Source organism: Pantherophis guttatus, chromosome 6 (genome assembly GCF_059756535.1).
Source record: "Pantherophis guttatus breed Tessera chromosome 6, ASM5975653v1, whole genome shotgun sequence".
Classification (NCBI taxonomy): Eukaryota; Metazoa; Chordata; class Lepidosauria; order Squamata; family Colubridae; genus Pantherophis; species Pantherophis guttatus.
Genome location: NC_142068.1, coordinates 6,781,703 through 6,794,430, shown reverse-complemented (window position 1 = coordinate 6,794,430; position 12,728 = coordinate 6,781,703). Strand labels below are relative to the sequence as shown.

General features: G+C 38.2%; 1 protein-coding gene across 1 annotated transcript in view; it reads left to right on the top strand.

The window, feature by feature from the left end:
• Positions 1 to 10,239: 10,239 nt before the first annotated feature.
• The window catches only part of LOC148112998 (cytochrome P450 2J5-like), a 32,872-nt gene continuing 30,383 nt past the window's right edge, over positions 10,240 to 12,728 (top strand). The window contains exon 1 of the mRNA XM_087872418.1: positions 10,240 to 10,427. Coding sequence (XP_087728544.1) covers positions 10,257 to 10,427 — 171 coding nt within the window. The 5' untranslated portion in view covers positions 10,240 to 10,256. The remainder of the gene's footprint in view (positions 10,428 to 12,728) is intronic.

Below are 12,728 nucleotides of genomic sequence, written 5' to 3'. Positions count from 1 at the left end.
CGGTTCAGTGTTTTTTTGTAATTTTATTGGCCCACGGAGCTTCAGCATAGGCTAATTAGCCCTTGCTTAGATTGGCTCCCGACTCTGAGCTGATTTGCTCTCAGCTGTTTTGCTCAGGGCTCTGCTGCTTGCTTGCAAAGAGTGCTGATTTTTTTCCCCCTAGCTATGCTGAAAAACGAAACTGAAAGTAAAGCAGGCTGTTGGCTTTGCACGTTGGAAAATTAGGCAGGCAGATTTCTTTTCTTTTTCCTCACCAAAAAAGGTAGATGCAAACAATGGGAAATTTAGGGGAAAAGAGGAGAGTTCAAGATTTTAAAACACAAAAGAAAAAAAGCTCTATTTAACTAGGGAATTGTAATAATTGAGATACTATTAATTGTATATTGTGTTGAAAGCAGAAATGGTTAAGTTGTGGTTTGGAGGAATATATGGGGGAAATTATTTGGTTTATTATTATTGGTAAATATAATTAATTGATTTGTAAGAAATTGGATTGCATGGAAATAATTGGAATATTCATGTTCATATTGATTAATATACAAAAAAGGTAGTTATATAACTAATTGATTTAGATTAAAATGTTGAATTTATATTAAACAACTGTAATATTACATAATTAACCAATGTGAGGGTGGATATAAAAATAGATGACAATGGGAAGGGGTATAATATAGAATAGAAGGGAAAAATTGAATTTGATTAAGATTAGAGATGAAGATGAAGGGTAATATTGGTTTTTTACAAAAATAGATGAGGAATAAATATGGCAAAAAGGAAATATAGAAATTGTAAATTTAATTGAAATGACTAAACACTGTTTAAATTTGTGAACCGGCCAAATACTCTGTTCAAAGAAAATACATTGTATGTTTGTATGTGTGTTTCTAATTATTGTTATTTATTCATATTTGTTCTCTTTTATTCTTTAAAGTTTAACAATTCATTCTTTATCTTAATATCTTTATATTTGTTTGGGGTTGGCTTTCTTCCCTTTCATCTTTTTTATTGTTCAGCAATCTTTCTCCTCAAACCTACCACCTCTCTCTTTTCTTTCCTTCTTACTTTCTCTTCCTCCCCTTCTTCTTCTCCTCCCTACTTCCTCTTCCTTTCTCCTTCTCCTCCTCTCTTCCTCCCTCTCTTACCCTCTCTCCTACTCTAATTTCCCTTCCCTTCCTTCATCCCTCTCTATTGCTGTATCCTTTTATGCATATGGATTACTCAGACGGCTGAAAAAATTATTTCTGACTGGTCCTCACACTTTTGACCAGTCCTCGAACTTACGACTGTCCTCACATTTTACGTTTTTGCCCTATGTTGTCACCATGGTGAAGAGAAGCAGTTGTGAAATGAGTGACACTGTTGTTAAGAATGCTACAATGGGCACAAATGATGACCAGTCATAAGTGCGAAGACCGGTCAAAAGTGTGAGGACCTGTCAGAAATCACTTTTTTTCAGCCCTCTGGGTAGTCCTTTTGTGCATATGGACTACTCAGAGGGCTGAAAAAGTTATTTTTGAATGGTCCTCACACTTTTGACCAGTCCTCGAACTTACGACTGTTCTCACATTTTACGTTTTTGCCCTATGTTGTCACCATGGTGAAGAGAAGCAGTTGTGAAATGAGTGACACGGTTGTTAAGAATGCTGCAATGGGCATAAATGTGAGGATGGTCATAAGTGCGAGGACCGGTCAAAAGTGCGAGGACCAGTCAGAAATGACTTTTTTCAGCCCTCTGTAGTCCCTATGCAGATAGCCACGCCCACCGGTCACATGACCAGCTAGCCACGCCCACCCGGTCACATGACCACCAAGCCACACCCCCAACTAAGCCACGCCCACACAACCGGTTGTTAAAAAAATTGAATCCCACCACTGCCCGGGCCACAGATTTGGAGTGGAAGGGGCACAGCCGACCTAGAACCATTGTCTGTAGCATTGAGGGACACAACCAGGATAAGTGTAATGGACCTGCATATGGACTCATTTCTGGACATGAAACAGAAAAGGAGGAGGAGGATGAGCTGGGTCTTGACATTTTGGGGAAAGACACCATGGAGGTTCAGAGAGAGGTGGACTGGGGAGCGAAGGGCACCAGCCTGACAGAGCAGCTTCAGTCAGGACAATCGGACTGCTGAGCTGCAGCGGTGGCAGGTGAGGTGGGGAATGTGAGCAGCTGCTGGCAGTCATTCCCCACCGGTCAGTTTAGAACTGAAGAAGCTTCTTGGATGAGAAGTGAAATATTTTCAAATTAAAAAAAACCCAATTAAGTTCAGTTGTCTTTTGGAGTAAAGCATCTCTGAAATAACCACGATCTGGATGATTGGGAATCTCCATAGACGTTAAGCTTGTTATTAACCTTTGTTTCTTTCTGGATGCCAATAAAACATATTACTTTCCATTTAGTTTTAGTACTTATTTTCATTTTTAGTAGATTTCTCTTGTGGACTTCCCATTCTCCAGCCAGAGCAAACTTCAGAGATAATCCAAAATGATACCATGCTTGAAGCGATGAAATGCTGCTGACAGAGTTAACAGAAGAAGAAAGGGGCTTCTATCCACCCACATTCCAGGGCAGAAGATCTACAAGAGCAACCAATGCATTTTTTATCCCATACTTATGGGATGTAGACTGGATCCAAATGCCTCATCTAGAGCCCTTTCTAGTTATAGTATAATCACTTTCTATAGGAGACATTTTTCCCAATATTGCTCCACTTGTATTTTCTGGCAATTCCTCTTCCAGAATTCTTTGATTATTCAAAATCTTCTTCTGAATCAATGCAAAGAAAGCGGTCCCTTGGGGTTAATCCTGCCTAGTCTCTTTGTTAACCCTATAATCTGGAGTATATTCCCAACAAGATCCCAGAGGATCATTTCCATCTCTTTTCCTCTGATTCATGTCAGAGGAGTCATGGCTGGTATAAGAGCTGAAATCCTGGCTGGAGAATCTCAGAGAGTGGCACACCTGATTTTGATGAATGTTCTAAATTATTTTGGAACAATTTAGAATTTGTATTTGTAAGCATGATCCCAGGGTATTTAACTCTTTTCTCCACCTTAAAACTTGACTTCTTCATCAGAAGTCCAGTCTTGGATATTTTGATTTTTTACCAGCATATTTGTTTTTTGTTTGTTTATTTTGAAACTGGTTAAACCTCCAAAGTTGTTCAGCTTCTTCATCAGATATTCCATATCACTTTTGACATCTTATAGAAAAATAACTAAATCATCAGCAAAAGCTCTCAGTTATAAGTTTCATTCTTAATTTTCATTCTTAATTATTTTTCTTTGTTGAAAACTTCCAGCACTAAAATAAACAACAGTGGAGAAAGAGGGCATCCTTGTTTCATCCCTTTTTGGATTTCACACAGCTCATTTAAATCACCATTACTCCCATTAACAATAATGTGTATTTGTTGAGATGTATAAATTTGAATTGATCTCTTGAATAATTCCAAATGCTACTTTACTTGTACTCTTGTCTAAAAGGAGCTTTTTAGGGGTGGATTGTAATGTATCTCATTCTGTCAATCATCAACAGATCTGAGATCAAGAGGACCTGATATATTCAAGGTATAGTACAGCTTTTAAATATCAGCAAAAATCTTATTTTCCCTTTTAGTGGCTAGTCATTCTGCTTTTTTGGGGCCTATTAGAAGAAGTTAACAGAGGAGATGTCTTGTACAACTTCCATAAGCAAGGATTTACCTTATTAGATTTAGATATTCTGAGCTAGGAACTGGTTACTGGGAAACCTAAAATTCTCCAAATATTTTCAGAATCAGAATCAAAATAGAACTAGAAGGGACCTTGGAGGTCTTCTAGTCCAGCCCCCTGCTCAAGCAGGAGATCTTATACCATTTCAGACAAGTGACTGTCCAGTCTCTTCTTAAAAACCTCCAGTGATGAAGCACCCAGAACATCTGAAGGCAAGCTGTTCCATATTTCTGAATATATTTCTGAACTACTGTGCCATGAAGTCCCAGATAATATGATAAAGGGTAGAGGGTAGAGGGCCCTGGGATTCATAATCCATCAACCAAGTTCCTCAACCATACATTAGAATCAGAATTAGAATAACAGTGTTGGAAGGGGGCTTGAAAGTCTTCTAGTCCAACCCCCTGCTCAGGCAGGAAACCCTATACTATTTCAGACAAATGTTGTCCAATCTCTTCTTCAAAACTTCCAGTGTTGGAGCATTCACAACTTCTGGAGTCAAGCTGTTCCACTGATTAATTGTTCTGACTGTCAGGATGTTGATTTAGTGATAAAACAATCTCTCTTTCTGATATTCCACTGATCCATGTTAACTCTATTAAGAGATATATGTGGAGTAACCTAGTTTGAAGGATTCAGGCATTCCTTCTTTGGCTTTTAGATAAAATTGGACTGAAATTTGGATAGAGAAGCCACATTGTGAAGACATTTGAAAATTGGTTAGCCCAATTGCGAAGTAGCATGCTCAGGCAATCTATCTGGGTCTACAGACGGGGATCTTCAGCCACAATATGTTTTCCAAGTTTTCTAGTTGAATACTTTAATTACTAGATGGCTTTGTACAAGTAACCCTCAATGTATGACCACAATTGAGCCCAAAAATTATGTTGTTAAGCAAGAAATTTGTTCAGTGAGTCTTGCACCATTTTACGATTTTTCTTGCCACATTTGTTAAGTGAATCACTGCCGTTCTTAGACTAGTAACACGGTTGTTAAGTGAACCTGGTTTCCCCATTGGCTTTGCTTGTCAAAAGGGTGCAGAAGGTGATCAAATGATCCTGGAACACTGCGACCGTCATAAATATGAGTCAGTTGTCAAGCATCCAAATGTAAATCATGTGACCTTGGGGATGCTGCAACAGTCATAAGTGTGAAAAATGGTCATAAATCACTTTTTCAGTGCCATTGTAACTTTGAATGGTCACTAAGCGAACTGTTGTAAATCAAGAACTACCTGTATAGGAGGTATATCCAAGTCAACCCTTATTGCTGGAAACAGTGTAGAGTTATCCACCCCCGGGATACATTTCAGAAAAGTAGACTGCATCGTTTCCAGTAAAGGGGCATTTATATATTCCCACAGCTCTGTGCCATTTGTCATCATTGACACTATTTTGCTGTTATATATTTTGATGACTGGAAGTAGACAACACAAGTAGCTATACTTGACGAGCTGCCCTATGGGATTGGCACAGGCTGTAGCCCTTTTTTTTAAAATGTGGGAGTGAAGGACCTTGCTTTTTGTGAAAACCAGTCCTTTGTGTGGGCAGATCTTAACTTGATGTGTACATTCCCTACCGAGGCTCCAATTATCCATACTCCACTCCATCTCTTCCTCAGAACAATTACTTTAGATCTTCATGTCATTGGGTACACAATGTGAACTAAACCTGTGCAGCATTGCTAAACAAGACAGTTGTCAAGTGAGTTTTGCCCCATTTTATGATCTTACTTGCCACAGCTGTTAAGTGAATCACTGCAGTTGTTAATTTAGTAACAGAGTTGATAAGAGAATCTGGCTTCCCCATTGACTTTGCTTGCCAGAAACTTGCAAAAGGTGTTCACATGATGGAGGGACATTGCAACTGTTGCCAAGCGTCCAAATTCTGATCAAGTGACCGTGAGCCAAGAAGCTTCTTCAGCTCTGACTGGATGGTGGGGAATGGAAGGATTTATACTCCTTGCAGGCAGCTGGTCATTTGCAGGAGAACATACAAGAGCAAACCCATCAAGACTAGATTCAGCAGTCCATTTCATTTAAAAGAAAAGCCCACTCTTCTGAAGAAAGCAAAGTCCACAGTTTGGACAGAGAAGACTGCTGGTTTGAAAGCTGGGTCAAGGAGGACATCTATGTCAAAATTGAACCGCCCTCTTTCAACAGAGGGAGAGTGAAATGGCATCATCTATCTCCAGTGTACAACACAGTCCTTTCAAGTTCTAAGGAGAAGTTCTCCACACCCATTTGCACCACTCAGAAGATCTTGATGACGCAGATAAGCTGTGATGACCTAGGGCGTGACACAAAGGCAACACAGCCAGAGAACCAATATGAGTCCCTTTATTATCACCAACTGTGCCCCCAATGTCCCTTTCAACTCTCTGGCCTGGAGAATTTTTTTTTTTAAATCTTCTATTACAGAGCTTTAATTGTAAGTTTCCCTTTGTTCTTTCCTCAGCAGTCAACAAAAATCTTTTTATATTCTTTCCAATCTTCTTCACACCTATTATGGGTTTTTTTCTTCTTCTAATTTTTTAATTATCTCTATGCATTTTAATCCAAAAATCAAGTTTTGTTTCAGGCTTTGCCACTTTAAACTTCCTCTTTATTCTTTTTTTTTTTTTTTTATTGAAAAGGTTTTCAAATACAAATTTTTCCCCCTTTTTCCCCCCTCCCCCCCTCCCTAATCCCCCCTCCCCACCCTTCCCCCCCTGTGACTTCTTCGTAACAAAAAAAAACCCTAATTCATAACAGATTACTTACTCCCTCCTCAAAATACTGACCTTTACTTACTAAAAGTATTATAAATCCCCCTTTATCCATACATTTCAGAAAAGAAGAAGAGAAAAAAAACAAAAAAAAAACAAACACATTATACTATAACTATTATAAAATAACTTCTAATTTAGCATAATAGTGTTTTATATCTATACATTATTGCAACAATTCAAAACCACCTTCCACTTTAAAACTATACGATAAGTCCTACTTTAATAACATTTCAAAGCGGGCTCCCCATAAAATCTAATTTAACATTTATTCCACTCTATCCATTTCCTCCACTCCCCTAAATGTATCACTTAAAAATCCCTTTTCTTAAACTAATCAGTCTGTAGCTAGCTTATTCACCCACTGTCTTACAAATTTACCATACACAACAATTCTTGATATCTTTAATTCACTGCCCACACTACTTAAAAATATATATATATATATATTCCATTATATCTAAATAAAAAAAGAAAAGACAATAACTTTAAATTTATAGTCCATATAATATCTTCTTGAAGTCTTTCCACTGGATTGTTAAAACCAACATCCATAATAGGGTAACATAGCTTGCTGATGCAACAGTTTATTCAAGATCTCCAATCATATCTGCCCCCATCAGTAGTAAACATCTTCTTATATATATAAAAGTAAAAACAACCACCCGAGTGACATTATAATTATATTCCATATAATAATAATTGTGGGTTTCATCAGGATTATTAATTTCCATCATCGTATTGGGTAACAACCCGATCTTCTGCATGTCCCAATGTGATTCTCTTGCCTTATAATTCAAGATAATTATAATATATTTATCAACACAAAAAGAAGTTTCAAAGTAGATAATTCAAAACCATCAATTTGAGGCTCTTTCCATGTCCCAAAATTACGGCAATGCAGAGATCTGCCACTATCCTCAGGATGATATTGACCAATATGTCGCCTCCTCTATGTTTTCACATAATCATTCATATTTTAAAATCACTGGCTTCACTGTTGCTTGGGTTAGAAATTTCTATTTTTGTACAACCTATTTCTTTTTTTGTTTTCTTTTTGTGGGTTTGACTTCCATCCTAATTTTTTGTGTCTCGCATTTCTTTTTTATCCCTTGTATATCCTCTAATTGGTTTCCATGCTTGTCCTTGCCTTGATAAGTCATCACATTAAAATCAGATGGCACTTCTCTCAAATTTGTAGATAATCCAGCTGGGGTATCCGATAAATCCAAAGGCAATTTATCTGGTACAGTCTCTGTCTTTAGTTCCAGCTCCTTCTGCTTATCCTGTATTATATCTGAAGACGTTAAATTCATTTTCAACCTATTTTGATAAAATTCTTCCGCTCTTTCAACAGTATTTAACTGGTATCTTTCTCCTTGATATCTCAATATAATACCAACTGGGACGTCCCACCGGAATTGAATATTTCTCCTTTTTAACTCAGACACCAGAAAGCCAAATTTCTTCCTTTCCATTAATATCTTAGGTGGGAGTTCCTTGTAAATCCAAATCTTTCTTCCATACAATTGCAAATTAGAATTGAAGGAATTTTGCACAATTTTATTCCTAATTTCTTTATCTGAAAAATAGATTACCACATCTCTAGGCAGTTGCCTTTGCTTGGCAGTCCAGGAGTTTATTCGATAAGCTCTGTCAATCCTACAAAACACTTCCTCAGGTTGAATCTTTAAAATCCCAGCTAGAAATTCAGAAGATATTTTCCTTAAGTCATCTCTGTTATTTTCCTGCAAACCTCTAAGTCTTATTGCATATTCTGTGAAATTATATTGTATCTTTAGAACCTCTTTTTCAATCCTCTGTTGCAGATTTTCTACATTACCAGACTTTTGGTCAGCATCCATTTTAAATTTTTCTTCTGAACTATAATCCTGAATATTTAACAAATCATTTTCAATTTTTTGAATTCTATTGTCCAATTTATCTTGAATTTCATCCATTTTTGACTCTAGTAAATTAGTATTTGTATCCAACCGAATCATGAATTCTGACACTTTTAAAATTTTTTGCTGCAAAAAGTCAAACTTGGATTTCACCAATTCCTTAGTTTCCTGCTTAAATTTTTCAAGTTGCTGATTCACAATCTCATCCCTTCTTTCAATCTCCTCTAAGAGAAATTCTATTATATTAAAATCAGGTTTCTGGGACTGAAGAGTTAAAACTTGTTCCTTTAAATTCTTAGTGGGGGAATCCCCCCCACCTATTTGTTTGTCTGACTTCACAAGCCTCAGTGCCATGTTTCCGCCTAAGCAGGCTTTGTTAGAAGAAAAAAAAAAAAAACAAGACAAAAGACTTCCAGCCAGCAACAATCAGGCCTCCAGGGGAAAAAGAGAAAAAAGAGAAAAACAAAAACAGGAGCGGAGTTTTGTCTACAAATGTAGCCAGTGGTATTTATTCCGCTACATTGTAATAATAAAAAACGGAAGAACTTTCCCTCTCAAACTCTTCTCCAGCCGCGGCAGACGCCATTTTAAAAAGAAACTTTTTTCCTCTTTCTCTTCCTCTATTCTCTTAAGTAATTTTTAAAAGATAAGTAAAATACTTGCGCTTCAGTATTACAGGTCCAGCTCACATTTTCTTTGAGTAATCTGTCAAATTCGCAGGCTTGCTTTTGACGCCTGGCTCTGCATTAGCAGAGGTCTCCCAAAGCCCGGAGCAGCGGCTGGGGATATGGGGCATCTCATCCGCTCCATCCCAAAAGTAAAAGAAAAACTTTTGGGACTCTGCAGAGAGTTCTACCCACCCCTGCCGGCTCTATCTCCGTTTCCTCATGGGAACGGAGTTTTTTCGAGCCGCCGTTCCGTTGTGAAGGCGGCTCTGACAGGCAGTGGAAGCTGACGATCCCAAAGGAACGTCTGGCGGCGGCCAGCAGCAAACAGGAAGTCCAACTTCCTCTTTATTCTTCTTCCTTCATTTCCCTCAGGCCCATTAGCTGCTGTTATTTCACTGGGGCACCTTTTAACAATTTAAAAATATTTATTTTTTGCCTATGAGCTGGCAATCACTCACCCAGCATCAGTACTCCGTTCAAATCACCGTCCTGCTCAAAACGTGGTCCGGTTGCACCAGCTTTATGACGGCCGCAATCGCCCCTGCCCCTGCCGCTGAGTTGAAGAGTTTCCTCTGACCTCTGAGGAACTTGCCTGTTCCTCTTGGTCGTCCGAGGTGCCTCTCCTTCTTCTCCATCCCTACAGGACAGATCTGGTCCGAAGACCCCTCGACAGTGGTTTGTCAGCCCGGGATTTCGCAAGGCTCATCAGAGCCCACTGTTCCCCATCTGTCTTGCCGCGATGCTTCCGGTCAAATCCGTTTGAGGGCAAAGTTGAGTGAAGTTTTTTTTATGATATTGTCCCACTGCTGGGTTTACATGACTTTGCATGAGACATAATCCTGGACTAGATAATCTCTCCCTGGCCCAAAAAGATTCTCCTTTATATTCAGATAGATTTGATGGGCATGTGATACAGTATGATTTTGAAATGATTCTGATACGCTGTCATGTTTACGGCAAAAGGGATTACACAGCCCTTGATTGAAATTTTTCCTCTGTTATTTGGGTGGCACATGGTCAGAGGTAATCTCATTAACCCGAATTAATGTGATAGTATCTTCTTGACAAAGTTCCATCACTAATGAGACACACATGCTCCTATTAGTTTCCCATCAATGGAATATATAAAAGAGGAAGAAAAGAAAAAAGTATCAGACAAAAGCATACAGTCATCTTGAGATCCACCAGAAAAAGCAGGAAAATGATGGTGACAGGGATATTTTTGTGTGTTTTGTTGCTTGCTCTGCTGATTCTCTTCTTCCTGAAAGAACTCTGGTCCCGAAGACATTTGCCTCCTGGTCCTTTGGCTCTGCCTCTGATTGGATCTGTCTTGGCAGGTGGGCTTTGGCTCCGTGAAGATTACTTCCTTAAGGTATTTAATTCTAACCAGTAATATGCAAGATAATTCTCACTTGTTTTCTTTATATCAAAATTATAGACAAATGTACTTAATCAAGTAAAATACAATGAGGAATACATTTCTTCAAGTGCTAGTGATGAACTTGATTAGTTATTTTAGCAATAACAATAGCACTTAGATTTACAGTATATACCGCTTCACAGTGCTTTACAGCCCTCTCTAAGCAGTTTACAGTCAGCATATTGCCTCCAACAATCCAGTTTCTCATTTTACCAAGCTCAGAAGGATGGAAGGCTGAGTCAAGCTTGAGCCTGGTGAGATTTAAATTGCCAAAATTGCAGGCAGCCAGCAGTCAGCAGAAGTAGCCTGCAGTATTGTACTCTAACCACTCATTTTCTCACCATGGATCATTTTCCTCTGGTACCAGAATATTTAGGTAAGATTTGCTTATAGCTGTTTCACAGAGCACTGTGTGAAATAACGGGGTTGAATAAAGTATATAAAAGAGGAAGAAAAGTTAAAAGAATGAGATGAAATGATACAACCATCTCCAGATCTATTAATGAGCATCAAAGAAAAAGAACCAACTGGACAATGATGGCAATAGGGACAATTTTATTTGTTTTGCTGCTTGCTCTGCTGATTCTCTTCTTCCTGAGACAACTTTGGGCTCAAAGACTTTGGCTCTACCTCTCATTGGGATCTTGTGGGCTTATGGGTTTTGGCTTCATGAAGATGATTTTCGTAAGGTATTTTGTTCTAAATCATTAACCAACAATATATAAAATAATTCTCAGGAGTGGTGCGGTGGCCTAGAGGTGGAGCTCTCACCTCACAATCAGGAGGCTGTGAGTTTGATCCTAGGTGGAGGCAGATATTTCTCTCTCTGGGCACACTGAGAATATATCTGCCGAACAAAAATTCTGCATTGGTGACAGGAAAGGCATCTGGCCATAAAAACTTAGTTAGCTCCATTCAGTTGCCCAGACTCTACCCCGCAAGGGACTATGGAGTCGTTAAATAAAGAAGAAGGAGATGATGATATAAAAACATTCTCAGTTATTTTCTCTGTACCATAACTATATACAAATGTATTAACCTAGTAAAATGTTTTTGCATAATGAGAAATTTAATTAATCAAATGATAGTGATGACACTTGGTTATTTTCCTCATCATGCCACTATATCCAGATCCAGACCTGCTTATCAGTGTTTCACAGAGCAGGATATGAAATAATGGGGCTAAGTTTTTAGGTGGCAAATTCTAGTTCAGTCTTACCAAGAAATGTTTGATAATGGAACCCATTCTTCAGAGAGAGAGGGGAGAGGGTGGTTTCTCCTTCATTCTGCTCAAATGAAGCTAGACATTCTTCTGTTGAAGATGCTTTATTCTATATTCCTGCAGTGGACAATAGGTGGAACCTGATAGCCTAAATGTCCCTTGCTAATTCTGCAATTGTATAATGATTTCAAAAGCTTTATGGATCTGTGTTCAACGCTGACAAATGTTTCCACTAACTGCATGAGTCATGTATTACAAGGAAGTATTTCCTCCTCCTGACGGCTGCTGAATAGTAGGAATTTCTCATTTTTCTGCTGACGACCTGCTGATTTTGTTGCCAAAGCTGGTTCTTTGGCAGTGCTGCTCCCTGGATTTGAATGAGATCACTTAGGAATGACCCAAGACAGCTTTTGAACAGCTATGGACTCTCCTGGGAAGGGGAATATTGAAGATTTCAGGTCCCTGTGGGAGCAATCAGAAAGATCATCCATCTTCCTCTTAGCAGTTTGTTTTCTTAGGCGTGTCTGGGTTTTAACTTCACTGTTTGAATCTTTCTTTCACTTTCCTTTTATCTTTAAAAGTTAACTGGCTGGATGAATGCTGATTTATTTTAATCCCTTGTCGGACTTTATCAGTTCTTTGTTTCTTTTTCCCTCTGATTTACGTGGTCGTTTTGAATAAGTTTTGCTTTTCTGTAAGGAAACACAGCATTTTCTTGGATAGTGGAAGTGGTTTCATTTGATTGACATTTATATTTGACTCTCACCAGAGAGTTTTTGCATTTTATTAATTTGCAAAATATTTGAAGTTTATTTTTTAAATTTTTCTTTTAACTTTGAATCGAAATATCCAGAAAATATTTTCCCTGCTTCAATATCTATTTCTTCACTTTGCTTCAGCATTTTGTGTTTCCTGTGTTCACTTATTTATCATTGTTAAATTATACCGAGCAACAATGTATCAAATTACAGACAAGCATCTGGCTGATATCTGAAAAAAAGTTTGGTAAAATGCAATCCTTAGTTGAAAGC